General features: G+C 41.6%; 1 protein-coding gene across 2 annotated transcripts in view; it reads right to left on the bottom strand.

The window, feature by feature from the left end:
* Positions 1–902: 902 nt before the first annotated feature.
* PAX7 (paired box 7) overlaps positions 903–23339 on the bottom strand; it is a 267766-nt gene continuing 245329 nt past the window's right edge. For both annotated transcript variants that reach the window (XM_086921698.1, XM_086921699.1), the window contains exon 9: positions 903–6796. In XM_086921698.1, coding sequence (XP_086777824.1) covers positions 6681–6796 — 116 coding nt within the window. In that variant the 3' untranslated portion in view covers positions 903–6680. The remainder of the gene's footprint in view (positions 6797–23339) is intronic.

The following is a 23339-nucleotide window of genomic DNA, read 5'->3' as shown; positions in this document are numbered from 1 at the left end:
AATCCTTAAATTAGGCCCCTACATCTGAAAAGCCTAATACTGGTCGGTAACAGCCGGAATTCAGTAATTTCGGCCATTACCGACCGGTATTAGGGGACCTACATCTGGCCCTTAGGGTCATATTTATCAAAGTTTTGCGTTGCCCTTGCACCATGCAAGGTAATACAAGAGCGACACAAAAACTAGATGAGATTTATCAAGCCATGCAAGACCCCCTTTCGTGGCCACGTGTGTCTTGGTAAATCTAGAGTAACACCTCTGCCGAAAGGAGGCATTCCATGGATAGAGAAAGGGATTTTGGTGCATTCCCAGATTTACCACGAGTTGTAGACTTGGGACTGTGACAAATTTGTACGCCTTAACAGGGGAGGGGTAGCAAGGAGAAATATCTTTATTTCTCCTTGTTTTTTCCTCATTCTCCAACACACGTTGAAAGAGGGAAAAGTCTCAAAGGATTGCTTTTGTGCAGGAAGGTACACCTTCCTACACAAAAACAATCCTGTCTGCAGCACAGGCACCCTTGCACCATGGTGGTAAGCAGCCAAAAGTGCGCCAGCACAAAGAAAGATATGGCACAGTCCTCCCCTCTCCCTTTCATGCAGCACAGCAAGGTGTCTTGCTGTCTTGTCTGAAACAATGATAAATATGACCCTAAGTGCAGGAAGTGTTTGAGTGTCTTGTGACTGCCAAGTGGCCTAGGTGGGAAGTGTTTTAGAGTCATTCATCTACGCAGAAACTGCTCTGGCCTTGTCGCTACACCTACACCAAGGATGGCAGTGTGTGTGATACTAATTTCCCTGCTCGTCGTTAGGATGGACAGTGGCAGAGAAGCTGAACTCATTGAACAGAAGAAATACGGGTGTCTCAGTTTAATTTTATTTTTTTCATTTTAATGTATAACAGTTACGCCTGAGTTACACAAAGAGAACACTTACAGGCAGCAGGTAATTGAAGCAAATACCAGTTTCTCCTTCTAGTCTACTACGCCATATAGCTGAATAAATTATGGTGAGGTTATATATACAAGCACACACGTGCACGCACGCACCAACAGACGCACCCACACACACGCAAGTGGAGTGAAATGGCTATGAGTTAAACACAGAGGCGGCAGATCCGCAGTAGCAAGTCGCAAGGAATGGTAAACAGTGCTAGGTAGCTATTCCAGGTGAGTACATAGTGTTGGCGGGTCCGGCAGGCTGGAGCCGTACAGTATGGAAGCTCCTTATCCTCAGGTGAGCAGCCATGGAGCCAGGAATGGTGGTCACAGAGATTGTCCAAGATGGCCTCAGCAGAAAGAGTGGCAGCACCTCAAGAAAGGACGATCCCCTGGTGTTGGTACTTATTGGCCTGGTTGAGTACCAGAGTTGCGCAATCTCTCCTCTCCGTGGCGCATTGGCATAGACTGTGGCACATCACCAGGTGTCTGCTGATGTGTGTAACAAAGCAGTGGCTATGGGAATCTGTCCAGCACCTCAACAGAAGCTCTCACATTGGAATCATATAAACAGTCCTGCTCCGCTCGAATAAATGCTTCTTTTTTGCAGAGATGGTCTCATTTATTTTATGTTCATTATTGTAAAACACAGTGAAAATTCTCAGTCCTTTGAAAATGTTTTTTTTAGAATTTTATACATAAACCCAACATTTAAAAAGAAAAAACCTGGAATGGAGTTTTGAAATACTATTTACAGTCTTTCTTTACATTTGGCCTTTTGATGTCCACCATACTCCACTTTGCAAGTAACAGTCAGATTTTCATGAGCATAGAGTACAAGAATGGATTCCCACAGGCATACATAAAATCTCATGGGCAGGGCTCTATGGAAATCCCACTATTTACACCAGTGTGTACCAAGCCGTTCATTCTACGAAGAGCTTTATTTACACCAACATTGCTGCCTTCTCCATCCGCTTTAGGGCCACTTAAGAGGGCCCTAATACCTTAGATGGGGCGTGGCATGGAAAGAAGGCGTTGGCAATGTGTGCACATGTGGATGCTGAAGAGATAGGCAGCATTTGAAAGCACCATTGAAATTGTGCCAGGATGTGGACATTGGAGATGGACACTGAGGTGATGGAGTGTCTACTTGAACATCTCATTATCTGTTGGTCACTTGCTAATGACTGGTGATTTGTGGATATGCCAGTTTTGTTCTTTTGCGAGTATTAAATCAGTTCTTTCTAGTCTGGTAGATGGGGTTCTCAATAGTATTTGATTGGCATTTAATTGAGGATTGTAAAGTCTTGCCTAAGTCTTTTGTTCTTTATAGGGCCTCTACTCTGTCTTGAGTCCTTACAAGGCATAATATTTAAGCAGCGTCAGGACAACCCAGAAAGGCAAACTTTAGAAATAGCAGCAAGATAATCCAAAAGGTGATGTGTTTGTGCTGCTTCATGGACCATATTTTGCTATCTCCGCTTGGATACACAATCCTCACACTGGCACAGTGAGATATGCCATTCTCCTATTCCCTCCCTGGAAATATGGTAATGTAATCAGTCATGGGTAGTGAAAATGCGGGGGGCATGGTCCCGAATACATGGTTCTGTTCTGGCTGGCAATCCGGTGGATACAGGCATAGATAAGGCCAAGGGGCACACTAAGGAGTCAAAGATAAAACTGAGAGTTTGGGGGTCTGCATAGAAGGGATTAGTGGATGGCTTCAGTAGACAGGTGTTCAATCTGCATCCACTTTACAATCATACATGGTGTTCTATTTTCATTTTATTCAGTTTTGAAGTCCTGCTCTAAAAGAAATGCCTTTGGGGGTGGCTTGTCTGAGCCCCCCTTATGATGATCAGTATACAGTTTTCCCTCCTGAGAGCACGGCTCACACTTGGGTCATCACTGGGCCTCACTGGACAGCCTTGGCATGGGTACAGTGTTGTGGCGGGCAATACCCAATGGGGCAGTTTGGCAGCTTCCCCATATGGGTAAACTCCATCAGCACATGCCTGTCTGTCTCCCTCTCCAACTACATGCTTATATGATATTATAGCTGTGGATTGCATATAAAATCTGTGTGATCATGTGCGCAGCAGAAGGCACTCCACTGTACCCACTGCTACTGCACGTGTCAGGCGATGGCTGACACAACACATTCCCAAAGCATAGCTGACATGCTACACTATCTTCAGGTAGAGTAGCATGTCAGCTAAACGGAGCTAAAGAGCTTATCAACCATATGCCCCCATTGCCTTTCAGAAGCCAGGATAGAGAAGGAGCCTCTGCCTTCTGATAGGGCATAAGCTTGTGAACCCAGCTGGGACAAGTGAGAAACATCTGAAGTGCCTGCCTGTATTGGGCCAATAGTGCTCTCGCGATACTACTGTGATGTGACAGTGTTTTGGAACGCTATGTGGCCAGGGTCAGGCAGGCAGCATTGTGCCTGTTTTTTTACAGGCCCAGTGAGTCCCCATTCAAAGCTTTCCCTTGAGATCCCTACAGTTCGTATGAGAAATACCTAAACCAATTAAGTGAGATTTCTTTAGTTGGCCACTTTCGGTGCAAGGAAGTTGGCTGCCGCTGGCAGTAAGTTTCAAGGCTCTAAGAATTCTTCCCATTTCAAGGCTTTAAAGAGACTATACATTTAGCATATTGTGTAATCCTATGTGCTGGCCAAGAATTAGAGATGACTTTCACCTTTATTTTATATTATTGACTCAAAATATGAAGACTATAGCTCACAGCCAGGGCCTCTGGGATTCTGCGATTCTGCAGCGTTTTCGGCATAGTAATAGATTTGCTATATTTTCCCCGTAATCCATCATCTACGGCACAATCTGCAGATTAGAAATGTTTCTTGTTTAAACGGAGCAAAGTCATTAAAAACGTTTTGACCTGTTTTTGCGCAGCGGAAGGCCTTTTGCAAAAGGTAGTCATCTTTCTTTTACTTAGTGCTGTATTTGTTGTTAAACTGGTGCTAACCAGGTGAAATCTTCGCCCAGACAGAGAAACCATGAGTAAAAATAATGAAGTAATACATAAAAAAATGTGCTGCATTAGATCACATAATTTGCCTTTCCTTGCTGCATAATTTAATCAAACCTGCCGCTTTACTTGGTCCATTCCTGCCACATAATTCCAATGGCCCTGCTTACAGCTAAGCGAACCTGCTGTTCATAGTTATGTGAAAGCAGGTGAACGGACACACTGCTAGATAGCAATCTGAGGTTACCCAAATTAGCAGTAAACTGCTTGTATCACTCTTGGAATGTTTCAAGAGGACTCAGCTGGGTTGGTTGTGGGGAGCAGTTTGCCCAATTCTCAGCCAACACTTAGCAATTAATCTTTTTTATAGCAAAGTTTTAAAGTCACAAGGCTGATGAGTTCACAATTCAAGCACACAGGCATGAATCTGTTCCTTGTTCTGGTTGGCGCCGGGAAATCCTTTTTGGGTAGCAGTTGCGCCGTATAAATTAAATTAATAATATTAATTGTGTAGCACCAAGCAGTATTGTGTTAGGACTAGTCATGGCAGAGCAAGCAAACATCATTTCACAAATGCATATAAGGGAGTAATATTTCTGTAGCAGGAGGTGATCATGAACAAGGATAGGGTCACTGTAGGGTTAAGGGCTAGGAGTTTGTCCAGCCTGTCCCATCAATCTGAAGTATCACTCAACTTGTGATGGACAATCTGTTTGGAAGGGAATGGATGGAAAACTGTAGCAAAGAACTATGCTAAATGCATTTGGGGAAAAAGATAGGCCATGTGGCCTTGCTTTACCAGATTATCTGAACTGTGTAATATAGGTAGCTGTTTATCCAACTTTTAGGGGGCATTCTGATGAAAGTGTCCCTATTATGCCACCATTTTTCAAATGCCCTTTTTAGAACCTCCATGATTTTACTCAATTTACATGAAATTGTGCTGCAAAATGCACTGCTTGGCACAGTTTAAAAAGAAATGTAATTAGAGGAGAAAGCCCATCTCCTGACCGCAGCACATCTTAAGCATGTTTGGAATACTCACTTTGTTCGCTCCCTGTGCGAAATCAAAGAAGGTATCTATGCCTCACCATTTTCAAACTTCACCAGCCGCGATCCTGAGAGCAATGACTCAGGCACCTAGATAGAGTTGGGTTGCCCCCTTTCATAAGCATCGGCCCCTCTCCCTTGTACTTGCTACCTGCCTTGAAATTCACAACATTCCAAGTACAGTTTAACCTCTATTCAATTTTTCCTCATTTGCCCCCCAAACAGCCTCTGCATTTCTTCTGAAATTTGGCAAAGGCTATGTGTTGAAAGCTCCCAACACTCTTCCACAACTACCAGTTTCTCCACTCCCCATTGCCAAGTCAGTCGTTTGCCCTATATCTACCTTTCTGTACAGCACTTCCCGCCAAGCCACGAGTACACTTCTCAGGGCCATGATTAACTTTTAAGGGCAGTAACAAGCTTCACACAGCCACCTGTCTGATGTGTACGTTTTGGAATGAAGCGATTGTATCAAAATTAAGCACACTGGCATGAAAGGGATGTCGGCTGCAGAATCCTGGCCATTATTCTGCAAGTCAGATATGACGGACTTGGCTTCTTTGATGTCAGTTTCAACAAGTGCCAATGATTTAAGGGCATTCATTCAAGTCCCCTTACTGTAGGGTCATAGCTTGAATACAACTACATAATCCTATAAGAATATTGACCCAGAGCTTTAGCATTTGGTTACCACTGGGCTACAGGTTGTCCACTCAAGAGTCATACTATAGTATTACAACACTATCAGAGAGCTGCCATTGGGGTACCACGCTTCTGGATATGCACGCAAGACGAAAATCATAACAACATGGCACTCTAGAGTGAGTGAAAGCATTTAGATAGTGCTCTCTTCCAGCTCTAGTTTCTAGATCACCACTTGGATGCACCACCTTCTAGAGCACTTAATCCTGTGTGGGAATACAAAAGACGTGCACCGGCGCTGTCCTGCACCAGTCACTGCAGGGTGAATAAACTCCCTAGTCGTGCAGTGGGAGTGGGGCTGAAATTTCCTAGTGCTTTAGGAGATAGCGCACCGCTATGTGCCAATCCTTGCAGTGTGGATAGCCTGCTATGCAGCCAGACTTCACAGAAGAAAATGGGCACGTCAATGCTGCCATGCTCCAGAAATTCCACAGGTCCACAATCCACAATTTGGCAGGAATGTAGTGGTCCATGTTCACTTTTCGTCTCAGGGACTGCAGGAATGATAATAGGGAGCTTTGAGAAGAGAAAAGTAATTCCAACTTCTCTGCGATTTCATTTGGTCCAAATTTTAAGTGGCTCAAGTTACAATGTCTAAGATTTCATTTCTCAGCATTTCCTTCCTATACAATGTTTAACATTTACAAAATATATGTACAAATATATTTTACAGTCATTAATAAGCAATCTGTTGAACAGAGAAAATGTCTCAGCCCCTTCACTCAAGCTGTGGATTGCAGTTCCCAAAGACATCGTCCGCTCTGGAGCTTGAAAGTGAATAAGAGCTTTATGTGGTCTTCGAAAGAGGTCCTATTGGCAGTCATCTGAAATGAGCGGAGTCTCCTGACCTCTGGTGTTGGAAATAGACACACGCAGAGTTGACATTGGTGGTAGTCAAGTGCCAAGATTGGGCTTCAGGGTGGAAGGTATCACACATCGAGATGTCCCTGGAGTCTGGGGTGGTGCTGGTGGTATCCATATGCCCTAGAGTGCGTCAGTAGGCTTGGCCCGTCTCCACAGGAAGGAGGCCGAGAACTGCAGAGTGCTCCCCCAGCTTCATCCTCCTCTGGGTTGACAAGCTCACGTTCTTGGCCAAGTAGTCGACAGCAGCTGTAGGACAACACAGGAAAAAAATAAATATATTCACTGAATCCATCACAGAAAATCTTGAACTCATTGACACTTTCTACAGAAAAATATGCTGAATCTCGTTTCCTTTACTAACTTTAAAGCGTTCTACTTCTTGCGGGTACATATGGCACTAAGTGTATCAACCAATAAGGTAATTACCCAAGTATTACTTCCCATTATCATCAATGGATGTCGATATAACACCAAATAATGTACAAAGGTAGCTAGGTTTAATCAGAATACTGCACTCTGTAACTCTTCCAATGTATAGTAGGTCTGGTGCAAAATACTATAGGAACAGATGCCACAGAACTCTCTACCTTTGCAGCCGCTTAGAGACTGTCTAGTAGAGAAATAATATACCCAGGAGTGTGCACTCAGTCAATATAGTATGCATTAAATATCAATTTGTGTCAGTCCATGGTCAGAGCATAAGGATGCAGTTTTTTTTTATCATTACTTGATCGTTTTGTCATTGTAAAAACAACCAAACAGACTCTCCTTTCTAATTCATCATAGAAAATAGACTATCAACCAACGTGTTCTGTTCCGTAGGGAACTTCTTCAGGGCTGTGAATAACATGGATATATAACAATACAGTATACATGTTGTTTATCTTATAAACAGATTATTTCTAAAACCATATTATTTCTACATATCAATTTATCATTTTATCTCACATTCATATTAGGACTTCTCATATTCTCGAAGTGCTATTATAGTATAAAACGAATTATTCGAAATAGAGCACATTTCTACATATTGTAAGTTCAGAATAGTGACAGAATCATAACATCATTAACTAATAGAGCATTAAACATACTTTTTGTGAGAGCTCTATTATCCAAAAATAGCGTCAAGCTTTGTACGGATTTGCACCAATATTTATATTTTACTGTACAATAAATACCTTATCTTCTACCCACAAATACGTATTTCCATGTAACCTCAAAGCTTCCGAAATTCAGCAGTGGGAGATTAAGAAATTGTATTCTTATTAAATTGCATTAACATGTATAGCATCACAGTATTATATTATTTATCATTTTGACAACTATCCTAATATTGTGTTCAGTCTCATGTTACATTGAATGGTCCAACTGAAAAGTACATATAAAGGAAATATATATATATATATATATATATATATATATATATATATATATATATATATGTGTGATGTTTGGTGATGTCATATAGAATAATCATTGCCAGTTGACTGTAAAGTACGTACCGAGAATCACAAATTGGTCATGCTACAAGAAAGCTACCAATCACAATATGTGTCTTTCTAGGATCTGTATGAGCCCTTTAAGGTCCAGCGTATTGATCTGTATTAATGGGTATGACCCTATTTAGTCCTCATATGAAGCACTATGAACCTTAAAGGGCTCCTACAGATCTACTAGGATGTGTATATGTGTGTGTATAAATATATACAGGTGCACACACACACACGTATATATTAGCATACCAATATATTTTGGCTTTTACATTTTACTTATATTTAAAGCTATTATCCGTTACGTAGCATATGTTAGGTTTTATCAGATGACATGATTTCCTGTTGGTTTCTGCCTATAGAGGATCAGATCTGTATTGAGGGACACATACTGTAATAGGCATTGATTTAACCATTGATATATATATATATATATATATATATATATATATATATATATATATATATTGCTTTAGATGTACTGTTTACTTGGCCCACACAATATAATACGTGACTGAACACATCATTATGTTATTTGTCAAAACAAAGTGCTCAACAAAAGAAAGTTATCTTATTCCTAAGGTCAGTTATCTGTTAGGTAAGGTCAGCTAACTTTATTCACACAAACTGCGAAGCAATATTTATAAATAATTAAACTTAAGAATACAGGGCCATATGCATCAAATGTGGAAATTGCGATTACCTAATTGCGATTTTCTGAGAATCGCAATTAGGTAATCGCTATTTCCAATGTATGAAACTCCATGAGTTTCACATACCAATACCTATGTGTGTCGCAAAACAGATTACCTCATTAATATTAATGAGGCAGAATGCAATTTGTGAGCCCCTAGGAATTGCTAAAATCACAGGGATGGCTGACTGCTGGGGTCAGCAGACCACCATGTCCGTGATTTCTTTTAAATAAAGCAATCTTTTTTAAATGCAGCTCGTTTTCCATAAAGGAAAACGGTCTGGGTTTAAAAAATAAAAAGAAAAGTTTTCTTTTCATTTTTTAAGAAAAACTGCCTGCTCTTAAAAAAGTTTTTACAAAATTTTTATATAGCGCCAACTAGACCTGAGACATCGGGTATCAGAGTGCTTTACATGGGCACCAGTTTCGTTACAGATTAACACATTCATTTTTGTTATGCACGAGGAGATTACATGATTTGCCCAGAATCACAGGATGTTGAGCGTTGTTGCTGAGACTTGAACCCGGTTCCCCATGTGAATGTTTTGCAACCGCATTCACGGTCACAAAATATTCATACATACTATTACAATTTGGTTTTCGGAAGGGACGCCCTAAACACGCCACTTCCAAATACCAAATCGCAAACCCATTTGTGATTCCCAAATCACAAAATAGGTTTTGATACATGTAAAAAGCCTTTTTGTGTTCGCTAACAGGCCGATTCGCAGAATCGGCACATTTGCAAATGCTACATCGAATAATACACGTGGACCACAGTTGACTTGTGGAAGCTATTTAATTATACAGAAATATTTATTTGTGGATTGAAGATAATTTGATTGTTTATTAACAGAAAAATATTGGTACGAATCTGTATAAATATTGATACTATTTTTGGAACAACATATTTTTCACACAAAGGGTGTAGAAATTTTAGGTGTGGATCTACGGCCTCTTATGTAGGTGCATGAGCTCGACAGCCATGCCCGAGTTTTCAGTCTCTCCTGCTATGATAAATGGATATACCATGAATCTAAATGAAATCTAAATGAAAATCCTTTACATTGGGAGTGGTATGCTAAAAATCTGGTTAGGCTCTGGCACTCAGGGCTAATGGTGGACATCCCAGGACCAGATGTTAGGAAGGGTTTGACAAGCCAAGCTATTAATGGCTTCAAATTCCATGAACTTAGTCAACAAGATGCAGTCTGCAGATGGCAATGACCCAGAGAGCAACATACATTTTTGCCTTTAAGCTTGATGATAGTGAAGGGAAAATCATATTTATGTTTATATTTTGTAGAAAGACGATGGAAAGTGCGATTTTATTTCGAAAAGGAGTACATGTTTGAATAGCATCTCAGAAACTAGATTTATCAAAATTAAATATCAGAATCCGACGGTGTATGAATCCTGCTTAGTAGGGAGAGGTCAAATTCAACATTTTTAGGGGGTGAGGAAGAGAACCCCTAGAGGTTACAAACAGCACGGGCGAAGAGAGGGTGGTAAAGGTTAGAAAGAATGGACTCAGAAAAGGATAGATAGCTAGAATAGAGAACGATAGAGAATTAGGAATGGGCAAAGTTTTAAAATGTATTCTCGCAGTGGCAACACATCTCATTTTGTGCAGCTTGCAATGACTACCAAGATTTACAACTTTATCGAACTTTACTAAAAGAACAATTATCTCACATTTTAGCGAGAGAATTTACCTTGGTTTTTCTACTTCGAGAAAGAATATTCACCCGTATTTGTTTTATCAAACTTTGCAAAGTATGTAGAATTCACAAAGGTCGGGAACATTATAAATGTGCACAGAAAGCTGCTGGTACAAACCCTTTGTAGGTTCAGAGACACCCATGGAGGGTATAGCATTTGGTACTGATTTTTTAACACAGGGTCGGAAAACGATAGACAAAAGGTGGGAATGTCGCTCCTAGAGAGCAAACAAGAAGGAATAATAAATATCAGAACAAAGAGGGAACAATGCTTAATACTCAAATCACACACATAGGCTGGCTCTGCCCCTAAATATCTTTAAGGATGGAAGAAATTATCGTTATTCACAACTGCCAAGATGTCTCACCTGACATTTGATGGGATCTGAGGTTCACGAATCTCAACCCTGGAAAATCAGGTTAATTTCCATCCCTTTGACCCTAATAATTGGAGTGCCGTTTAATTGGGTCACCGTAACATCTGTTATTTACAGCGCTTTGAAATGGCAAAAGTGTGGGACAAAATGCTATATAAAAATAAGTTATTATTCCTTAGCTGCTCAGTTGAGCATTTTATGTATGTAATCAAACATTTAATTAATATAAGTTAGCGTACACCATAGATAAAGTAGTGTGGCAGCAAGAGACGTATGTTTCATGTCTCTCTCTACACAGTTTGCCCAAGAGACCAGAAACCAGTCTGCATGTCTCAAGTATTTTATGTTTCATTGGCTCAGAAGCTCTACGCTGTTGGAACAGCACTACTGGCAGCCCAGCTGGATAAAGGAAGCAAGCCTCAATGTGTCTGTTGAATAATGTGCACGGGTTGCCTTCTATAGGATGGCACAGGGTGGGAGAAATTCAGCTTTCACCAGCAATGGTTTACAAAGACTCTAAGTATTGAATCAAATATCAAAACTGACAATTGTAGTGGTAGCCCGAACATCCCATGAATTCCCAGTTTGAGTCCTAAGTATGATGCTTGCCCATCTCCAAAGGCCCGCTGTCAATGGCCCAAACGAGAAGCATACACTGTTAAGACCGCTCAGCCTTAGGGTGGTCTGAACCCGCAACTGTTTGCCTTCCTCCTCCATTATTTTTTGATCTTGTTTTTATTGGCATTAAGACTCTGCGCAGTTTACCACCGCTAACGTGCTAAAGTGCATGTGCTTACTCCTCTAAACATGGTAATTTTGGCTTATTCTCAAGTGGCATATCTAATTTACATATAGATCCCTTGTAAAGTGGTACGGCATGTACCCAGGGCCTGTAAATTAAATGCTATTAGTGCCCTTGCATCATTGATTGTGCCACCCACTTAAGTAGCCCTTTAAGCATGTCTCAGGCCTTCCAGTGCAGAGCCTGTATGTGCAGTTTTAAACAGGCAATTCGACCTGGCAAAATAAACATTTTGCCAGGCCAAAGCCTTCCCTTTTAGTACCTATAGGTTACCCCTAGGGTAGGCCCTGGACAGCGAGATGGCAGAGCACAATGTATTTAATAAGTACGACATGTACTTCTAAGTTCTACATGTCCTGCTAGAGAAAAACGCTTACATCTGTTTTTCACTACTGCAAGGCCTATCCCTCCCATAGGATAACATTGGAATTGCCTTAATACATTTTATATGAGTAATTTCTAATAGGAAGGGATAACTAATTAATGCTTAGTGTTAGCTGGAATCACAATTTAAAATCCAAACGTATTGTCTAGTCTGATATTAAATTACATTTCTGAAAATGCCACTTTTAGAAAGATGGGTTTTTCTTGCCTTAACCATTTGGTGTCTGCAGCCTATCTTTGGTCACATGACTGGGTGCAGTTGACAGCTGAGCGTTGTGTATTCCTCCTAGTCAGCCACACACAAGAGCTTAGGTGTGACTGGATGGGCCATCACTGACGAGATGGGTGGGAGAAGCTGGGCCAAGCCTCACTTACACCTGAATAGGCAGTGTTTGGTATCCACACAAAGGGCTGCATACCCCCTATCATTAGTTTGGAGCCAGGATTAGGAAGGGAGGACATCTGTACACTTCAAAGGGATGCCTCTAGAAGCTTCTCCCCCACTTCAAAGGAACAACTGGGAATAAATACTGGACCTCAGACACCAACTCTTCAGTACACTTCTGGACCTGTGGGTATCCTGCCAGGAAGGACTGCTGTGCCGTTGAAGGACTGCCACGCTGCTGGACTCCTGCTTTGTTGACCTTCTGCCTGCTGCTCGCTTGCTTGGGTGAGAAGGACTGGACCAGCATCTCTTGAACCCAGAACCCAGAATGACTCTGAGGAACAGTTGGCTGGCCTCCTGATCTGAGGCCTCAGGGCCAAGTGGTGCCACCCCAGTCCTTAACCTTGTAAGTGGGCTTAAGGTGCTTTGCCAGCCACTGTGGATCCAGCTATGAAACCCAGAGCAGAACCAACGCATCTCTGCTGTTGTGTGGACTGGACCCGTCGCAAAGACTCGCATCCCTGCTACCGTCCGCAATGGCTTTGGAACGGCTACTGTGTGACGCATCCTTGGCACAGGTTCTCGCATCTCTCGTTGATTGCAACCATGATGATGACGCCAGACTCAGTATCACAGGCTTGCAGCTCTTCGGAACCGAAGCATCACCCCGAGTGCACACCACATCCCAGATGCCGGACTTCACATCCCAGCCCCGTCGACAGGATCCTAGACGTCGAAGCAACAGGACCTCTCACCACAGGTTCGCTGAATCTTGGAACCAACGCATTGCCTCAGCTGCGCCACACATCTTCAATGCGGATTCATTCTAGGAGTGGGCATAATGTTTTTTTAAAAATCCATACTAATATAATAAAGAGAGAGCCCAAACCTTTGAGGCGGGTAATCTCAGGAACCACAGCACCAATCACAACACCCAATACAGCGTTGGAAAGGGCAGTTGCAGCAGAAGGACATAGGCTATGCAGACGCCCACCATATACCACGCATAGATTTACAACGAAATTCGTTGTAAATGCATGAATGGTAAAAGCATGTTTTTTAAAATGTTTGGATAAGGTAAGTATGGGTATGGGGGTATATGTTTTGGGGTACTGAGTAATATGTTTTGGGGTGTTTTAAGAGTTCAGATATAGTTTTGGGTTATGGGGTACAGGGGTAGTTTTAGGGTTTAGAGATGGGTATGGGTTTGGGGGTACAGAGGTATTTTTAGGGTTCAGGGCTAGGTTTGGGTTTTGGGGTATAGGGGTATTTTTAGAGTTCAGCTCAACATCCTGTGATTCCAGGCAAATCGCTTTGTCTCCCCGTGCCTACCACAAATGAATGTGTTCTTCTGTAATGTAAATTGTGCTCATGCCATGTTGTCGAGTTCGCGCTATATAATATTGCAAGGAAAAATAAAGTAGGGAAACTCGAGTTCACACACTACTGAACGCGCACTCTTAAGAGCATCAGCAGTGCACTGTGAATTGGAGCGTTTCACAGGCCTGTCACAGATAAGAAATGCTATCAAAACGAAATCCTACAAAACAAGATCCTACTGGCCGGCAGCAATTCATACCCAGACAACGTCGGGACGGGCTGCTAGTTGTTTTATATATCGCGAACTTGACCCGCAGATAGCAGGTAAGAGAGCGCTTTACATGAGCACCACTTTCTTTACAGATGGACACATTCATTTTTGTTAGGCACGGGGAGATTAACCCCCAGATGCATCAAGCCCAGATTCTGCGAGTTCTAAATTGTGAAAAAATACCGAATAGCAATTTAAAATTCGCAGAATGGGAGGCATCAAGAAAAGTGAATAAAAAAAGCGAATTGCAGTCGGCCGCAATTGCCGATTGCGATTTTCGCTAAATCGCACAAAAATCGCAGAATCGCCCGTTTCCCATGTTGAAATTGCGATCTCACAATTACTGAAATCGCAAATTGCGATCTCGCTAATTGCGAGATGGCAAAAACGGGAAGTCGCATTTCGAGCACAATGATGACATCACAACCAGGAAGTAGGCAGTTCCCTCACTCATTCAGAACACAGAGCCTGAGAGTGGAAGAAGCACTGCCCAGAGCTCCAGAAGACACATCCTGCAGCACCACAACAGGACACACACACCAAAACAGAATGTCCCAGGAATCAGCAGGAAGCAGTGCACCTGGCAGAAAACGAAAAATACAATTTTCTGAACAGTAGTTGGAGTTCCTCATCGAGGGAGTAAGCAGGGACCATGACAGGCTGTTTGGCAAGGAATCCCGGAGGGTGCCTGAAGCCGACAAGAGGCGCATTTGGCTGCGCATCCGGTGCAAGGTGAACTCTGTTGGAGTGACCCAGCGCTCCATTGATGAGCTGAAAAAGAGGTGGTACGACCTCAGAGTTCGTGCCAAAGAACGCATTGCTGAGAGGCAGGGGTAGCAACATGTCACGGGAGGAGACCCCACAGTTGCAACTAACACTCCATTTGAAGACCTGGTGGAGGACACACTCAACCCTGCAGCCTGCGTGGGGATCACCCGGCTGGACACCTCCCGACCCACCCAACAATCCCAAGGTAAGTGCCATGCAACTGCGACCCCGTCCCCTAACAATGCCCATGCCTCCAGAGCTAGCCATTTGATAACCCCAGTAATGCAGGCCATGCACACCTGAAATGCCATATTGCATTGTGGGACCTGTAGTGTGACAAATATTTCCCGGATAGCCACACACAGCCAGACCTGTCAAGTGAAACATGTCAACACGCGCTGGCAGGGGGGAACATGTCCGAGATCCTGGGCTGGGCATAGAACGCCGGATGCTTGCTGTCCACCAAAAGCAGGCACGGCACATGGCAGCCATGCAGCTGCAGCGTTATAAGACAGCGCGCAACGTGAGCCAGCTCACGGAAAGCGTGCAGGTGCTGACGGCTGCTTCAGGGAGAACAGCCAGATCATGGTGTCACAGCAGGACGTCATCTGCCGCCGCCAGCTGCTGACCCGCCTGTCAGCATACACCAGATCCAACCATCTGATTGGTAATGCGACCTCCCAACTTTCGCACCGGTCCCTGGCGATGCAAATTCAGATGGTTCAACGCTGCCAGGACGTCGCCAGGGCCTTGGAACAGGTCACAACAGCTGTCTAGAATCAGCAGGCGTGTGGCCATGGCCAAGCAAGGGGGGGGGGATGATGCCAGTACGGGCACATCAAGTCTCAGCAGCCCGTCTGTGCCGGTGGTAACCGTACGCCGCCGCAGCACCAGGCCCGGTGCAGCATCATAGGCCAATACTGGCGAGGAGGACGTGGAAAGGCGACTGGGTGCGTCCGGCCGGAGGCACCAGTGACTCTATGTACTTTAGCAGCAGTGCAATGCTGATAAGACAAGCACGCCTGCTTCGCTATCATGGGGCTGTATGAGGAAATACAGTTGTCATGTATTGTGAAAAAAGAATTTAAAGACATATTATTGTGAAAATAACAATAAGAATTTATTTCAAACGTAAATCTGACTCATGTCATTATTACATTTGGCATGCATGAGTGCAGTGTTGTGTGAGGGGTATGGGTGCACTAGAAATAGTTCATTGTGATTTGGTTGCGGCGCCTGTGTCCTTCTGCAGGATTCTCCCCACGTGCATGATGCACATGTGCAGGTGGGCGGTTGTCCCCCTCCGACTCACTGCCAGAGATCTCCACAGGTATCGTCCGCTTGGTAGCAATATTGTGGAGAATCTATGACAGAATATCGACGGACATAATATCGACCTACAGAACATCAACGCTGGAATATCGAAGGCAAGTATATCGACACCCTATCTACAACATGGTAAGTACAAAAATATTGAAACCAAAATATCGATGTTAAAAATTTCGTAATTAAAAATATCGTTTTTTTTCTGTTAAAACAAAAAAGTAAAATAAAGTAAATAATACTTATAAATAAAAGAAACATATTTAAACATATTTAATAATGTTTAAAATTATTAAAGAATAAATATTGAATAATATAACTTTAATTAAAAATAAACATAACATAATATATACTTACCTAATAATACATTTTATTAGTTATTTTAATTACTTATAAATTATTAAAGTATACGATAAATTACAAAAATATCTACACATAAAATAATAACAAATAAAAATAAACAAATATATTTAATAAATTAAAAAAATTAATTATACTTTCAATATTTTTAAACTTCATTAAATACAACAGTATCTAAAATAATAAAAAAATATTAAATACATGAATAAATAAAACTACTATTTAAAGTCCCAAAAATACAACAGTAATGAAAATATTGGATAGCGTAGAATGTAAAATTACTATTCCCACTCCAGAAAGTTAAACAGTAGGGAAAGCGTTGGATAGCATAGGGGTAAAAATTACTATTGCCACTACAGAGAGTGCAACCGTAGAGAAAGCGTTGGATAGCGGGTGGGTAAAAATCACTATTCCAACTCCATAGAGTGAAACAGTAGGGAAAACGTTGGATAGCGTAGGGGTAATAATTACTATTCCCACTCCAGAGAGGGCAAGAGTAGGGAAAGCGTTGGATAGCAGAGGGGTAAAAATGACTATTTCCACTCCAGAGAGTGCAACAGTACGGAAAGCTTTGGATAGCATACGGGAAAAAATTACTACTCCAACTCCAGAGGGTGTAACAGTAGGGAAAACATTGGATAGCGTAGGGATAAAAATTACTATTCCAACTCCAGAGGGTGTAACAGTAAGGAAAGCGTTGGATAGCGTAGGGGTAAAAATTGCTATTCCAACTCCAGAGGGTGCAACAGTAGGGAAAGCGTTGGATAGCGTAGGGGTAAAAATTACTATTCCAACTCTAGAGGGTGTAACAGTAGGGAAAACATTGGATAGCGTAGGGATAAAAATTACTATTACAACTCCAGAGGGTGCAACAGTAGGGAAAGCGTTGGATAGTGTAGGTGTAAAAATTACTATTCCAACTCCAAAGGGTGCAACAGTAGGGAAATCGTTGGATAGCGCAGAATTTAAATATAACATACTTATAAATAATTTGTATATTTAAAATAATGTATATTTAAATTTTTAAATAAATCTACATAATTTACAAACAATTAATAATTATTGAAAGCAATTACATTTGAATAATTAATTAACAATAAATTAGCAACAAATACCAATAAATATAAATTAATAAATATTACTCACCAAATAATAAATATTAAACAATAAAATATTTTTCATTACAAAAAATTATTTAAAATTAATTCACAATTAAAATATTTTAAACAATAAAATTATTTTGTATACCAAATATTACTTTTTTATAAAACATTGATTACCAATTAATTACAAATATTTTCCAATTAATAAGAAATAATTACCAATTAAAAATATTAATTGCCAAGTAACAATTATTTACCCATTAAATAATTAATTACCAATTACAAAAATTATTTCCCAATTACAATTATGAATTACCAGTAAACAAATTAAATAACAATTAAAAACATTAATAAAAAAATTAAATTATCAATTTACATAATTAATTGCCAATTAATAATTAATTATAAATAAAATAATTATCCATAACAAAAAAATTATAAATCATTTAATTAATTACAATTACATTACTTCCCACCCAATTCCCCTATAAACCCACAACCCGCTACAGAAATAAAAACTAAAATTAATTTAAAATTAATTTATAATTCCTAAAAATTATTAATGAATTAAGTATATTTTAATTACTTCCCATTCTATTCCCCTATAAACCCACAACCCGCTCCGGTAGTAAAACATAACATTTACTTAAAAATAGCATTATTAATATATAAAAATAATACACATATAATAAAAAAATAAAAAAAATACTTAACAAAAACATATTACACATATATAATTAAATACATAAAAATAATACAAATATCGATATTAGTAACATCGGAATTAGTTACATTGATATATATGCTATCGATAATAATTTCGATATTACTTACCTAAGGGTCCATATTCTGTCCAACGATATTCTTGACATCGAAATTCTGTACCTTCGATATTTCCAACTCGATATTTGTGTAGGTCGACAATTAAAAATCGATATATAGACTGTATACCATTGTGGAGTATGGCACACACGGCCACGATGCGGCAGCAGACCTCAGGCTGGTATTTGAGGGCCCCACCAGTCTTATGTAGGATGCGGAATCGGCTCTTTAACAGCCCAAATGTCCGTTCAATGCAATTTCTAGTGCGAATGTGTGCAGCATTGTAACGCCGTTCCTGTGGTGTGGCAGGGTTGAGGTATGGGGTGAGGAGGTGTCCTTGGCCATAGTCACCCCTGACCAAGCAGGGGTGTATGCCACTGTGCCGGAAGATGAAGGAATCATGCGTGCTCCCCGGGTATTGGGCCACTATGTCAGTGATGATTTTCTTTGCATTGCAGACCATCTGGATGTTCAGTGAGTGGTAGGACTTGCAGTTCCGGTACATGTACTCTGTCTCAGCGGGTGGGCAAATGTGGATGTGGGTACAGTCAATGCATCCAATTACATGGGGAAAATGCGCAATGTTGTAGAAGGCAAGATTTGTTTGATTTAAGTCCTGTTGGGTGGTTGGGAAGGTTATGTAGTGGTGTATCCGGGTCAGCATGGCGTCCAGGAAACACCGTAGGCAGATTGACAGTGTGCTCTGGGAGATCCCCCCTGCATATGCAACTATTCCCTGGAAGCTTCCAGAGGCCAGGAGGTGCAGGCAGCACAGGGCCTGGACATGGGTGGGCACGGCATTGCTCCTCCGTGTTGGGTGTTGCATCAGGGGGTCAAGGTCATCGATGAGCTTCTTAATCATTGCCCCATTCAGCCTGTATTTGGAGTAGATCTCCTCATCAGTCTGGCCCAGGAGTGTTATCCGCAGCCGGGAGATGCGCTCCTGAATCCTGCGTTGGTTCCGGACTGCACTCTGGAGCCTCAGACGCCTTGCCACGATGTATAGACCTGGCATTGTGAATGTCCTCATGCTCCTAGTGTGTCTACTTAAGTGTGTTTGTTTTGACCCGCCCAGTTTTACATTTTGAACTTTTTTTTCTCTTTTTCCAATAGAACTTTACCTGGTTTTACTTCTCCTTAAATAGCGCCTCGCTAATAGCGATTTTGTTTTTTTCGCTAATTGCGATTTTTGATGAATTGGATTTGTGAATATTTTGCGAGTTCGCTAATTATTTCGCAGAATCAGCAGGACATCGCTATTACAGAATCGCTAAGGGGGATCCACGTTGATTCTGCAAATTTAATTGCGATCTCGCAAAATATTTTTTGCGAATTCGCAATTTGGTTGGTTTTTCAATCATGAAGTGCGGGACCAGAAATTGCGATCGCAATAGCTGTTTCGCAACTATTGCGATCGCAATTTTGGTTGATGAATCTATGCCTTAGTGATTTGCCCAGAATCACAGGATGTTGAGTGTTGTTGTCGAGACTCTAACCCGGTTCCCCAGCTTCAAGGTCGACCACTCTAGCAGTGCCAGCGGAACTCTTGGAATTTCAGCCACTCTGCGTTAATCTTTAATGTAGAGTTCTGGCCAAATTTCAACATACGCTGGGTGTTGGAATTTTTCTCTTGTGAGTCCTCCCCTAGCGCAATCTTCTAATGCGGGCAGATGCCGGAGTTAGCGAGCGGTCGTGGTTAGAGGGCTGTCATTTGAGTAGATTTGCTGCCGCTCTAGCAGATTTTCTATTCGAGTGGATGCAAAATAAACTTGTATGGCAGCACGCTCTTGTGCAATGCATGGTGACATTCATGCTGAATTTCAGTGCTGCTCGCTTTACCAGCGTTAAATTGCAGCGTAAGCTGCATATTTTCCTCCCCGTTGGCGGAAATCCACAGAATCTCATATCGTTTTTCTGTAACTTCAAAGAATTCTGCGGCATGAAACTCAGCAATTTTCACCCACCTCAAATCCACACAATGCTCCGCAACCCAGGCTTTAAGGTACTCTGTTTAGCGGGCCTAACTGGGCCTCTATATTAGGCTGGCACTCCATTGCAGTCGGGCTGAACTTGTGACTTTGTCCCGAACCGGCGTGATCAGATGTCCACAGTTGGCTGTTTACACCCTTCGGTGCTATTTTCTCTGACAACTTTCAAATTCAATATCGCTGGTCCTACTAATTGGATGTTTATCATTTTGTTCTTGTTTTATTTAATTAAAAACACTCTCTTTTTCTAAGCCTGTTGTGGGCTCCTTTTGTGGTGTGTTTTTCACTGTCTTGCTGTCTAAAGTGTGGCACAAATGCTTTACACATTGCCTCTATGTTAAGCATGATTACTATGTGCCAAACTACCAAGGGGGTGAGCACAGGTTAATTTAGGGTTTGCTTGTGCCTTACCCTGACAAGGCTTGTGGTTGCTGCTTGACCAAGGCTCACACTCTCAGACAACCAACAACCCACTTTTTATTAGAGAGGCACAATAAAGTTTCACAAATTGAGTATAAGCTTTCATTGACGCATTTCCACAATCCAAAATCTAATGTTCATACTGAAGTAAGAGGTCCAAACGATAATAGAAAGGCAGTAGTCTTGTTTCATAGTACAAAATCCTTTATAGGTTTGACATAGTAATTCTTCTTAAAACACTAAAGTGTTTTTAAAAAACATCACTAAGGTTTCGATTGTAAGACAAATCATGCAAAAGTAGGTCTTATGAAAAGCATATCAGCAGGAGAAGGAGAAGGGCTGAAGTGAAAACGTATTTGCAGGGAAAAAAAATTGCAAACCTTGTTTTGCAAGACGTTTTGCCTACTTGTACAGTTAAGTAAGAAAGAGGAAGTGTCTATCATGGTCAGCCTGGGAGAGAAATTAGGCACCAAATTAAAAGTGGCACACATTAGTGAATCAGATAGCTGAAAAAAGTGACCCACATTTGCAAATCAGGACAGTTCTATACTTGTAAAGACAAGCTGTGTAGGTGTTTTGCAAGGTATGGGAGACTATACATTTGTGCTTGCTGCAGGCTATGACTGTGCAAATATCACAGAAATCAGCAGTAAAATCTGGTCCACCAAACCATAAATCTGGCCCGCAAACAGCCAAATAACCAGCCCATACACTGATCTTTCAGACCACCAGAAGGTCATTGCCAGATTGCCCTATAGGCAGGACTACTAGAATACTTGTAATTATACACTAATAGAAAGGCACCATCAACTTTCCCAAATTGAGTATAATCTTGCGTTCAAGCATCTCCAAAACTCATAATTCTGATGTTCATGGACGGAAGTTATCCAAAGGATAAAAGGAAAGCAGTAAACTTGTTCCATAAAACAAAATCCGTTATTGATTTGATGTGGTAATTCTTCTTGAAACACTGAAGTGCATTGAATACTTCAATGTGTATAACTTTAAGGACTTGATACAGCACAGAGTAAGGTTCACACAGGAGATGAGCACTCTGCTGCAGGAGATTAGCTCAGAAGTGTGCACATGAGGCCAGGATGTGAAAGGTAGGAACATACAACTGAGACAGCACATGACAAAACATTTCTTTTTTCAGACTTAAATTTAATGTGTGCGCAAGTCTTTAATCAATGTCATACGACATACACTTGAAATTTATGGCACGGGAAGATAAACTGATATTCCCAGAGTCACTTGATTTTTGCTAAGGTTGTGATTAGAAACCAGGATATAGTTCCATCGAAGCCCAAGACCACGTCTCTAATATACCGCAACACAATAAATCTTAACCTAACGCACAATATCATACTATAAGGCATTGTTTACTACTCAAGGAAATCACTATCTGAACGCGTTTCAATAATTGAGAACATGCTGTAATTCCAAAGGACTATTAAAAATTGTATATCCTCTCTCAACACTTATGACGGGATTCTGCAGGCCTATTGATTTATCTCCAACCTCTAGTCCAATGGGCAGGTCTCCAGAGCAATCTCAGTGGTTGGGGATAAATGTCTTTACATCTAACTCACCTCTCTGATGTAATGAATTTATTTGCAGAGATACATTTGCCATGACCAAACCGGCTCACATCTCTGGGCTTGAAGCGCAACATGCATAGCAACGCATATGTGCAACAGTTACAACCATGCACTTCTTCATGCATCTGGCAAGCTGCCAGAGGTAGTTCCTCCATAGGAGTGCAGGGGCGTTGACCAGCTACTTTAGAGCCATTATCCACAAATACCTTAATAATCTATCTTCTGGCAAGCGAGGCGTACGGTGCTCCTAGAAGCGGTTTACTAGAGCGACCTGCTGGGGCTGTGAATATGAACTGTGCATGTCAGGTTGACCGGTATTTCGCTTGCGGCCAGCCTGACATGAGTAGTTCAAGCTTTCTCAGTCGTGGCTGTAAGGGAGCTGGGCAGAAGAGACACAGTCCCATCAGTCTCCGATGGAGTATTGTATTCACCTGTCCCAGCCAATGCATGCACTGCTCTTATGCTGTTTACTATTATAAACAGCATGTGAGCAGGGTTTTCATTGGTCGAGATGTGTGATGCTAAGTTTCTGCATACTCAGCACTTCAGTGCAGCCAGGCAGCATGCACAGTGCGGTCGGATTTTGAAGAGTAGGCCTGCCAAGCAAAGAGGATTACGTTAGCTAATTATGCGCGTGTAAAGTGCTAGGCCATTGTGTGTTTGTGAATCATGATTGTGTACACTAGTGCCCTGCGAACTCCGTACGTCTGCTGGTCTCAGTGTGAACTTCAAATATTGTCATTAGACGCCAGACGGGCTTATGTCCCACCATTTTCTAGAGTCACCAGCAGCCACTGCAAGCTGCCATTGGTACCATATCATTGTACCTGTTTGGACACCATCCCGCTTGTGTTGCGGTAAAAAGTACACAGCAGCATGAGCGCAACAAGGCCACACAAGTGGACTCTGTACGATACAAAAAGCCAAAATACTATTAGACTCACCCCATAACAATCTCAC

This window comes from Lissotriton vulgaris, chromosome 5, assembly GCF_964263255.1.
Source record: "Lissotriton vulgaris chromosome 5, aLisVul1.2, whole genome shotgun sequence".
Classification (NCBI taxonomy): domain Eukaryota; kingdom Metazoa; phylum Chordata; class Amphibia; order Caudata; family Salamandridae; genus Lissotriton; species Lissotriton vulgaris.
Note: the sequence above shows the minus strand (reverse complement) of the source record. Positions and strands in the feature narration are given on the sequence as shown.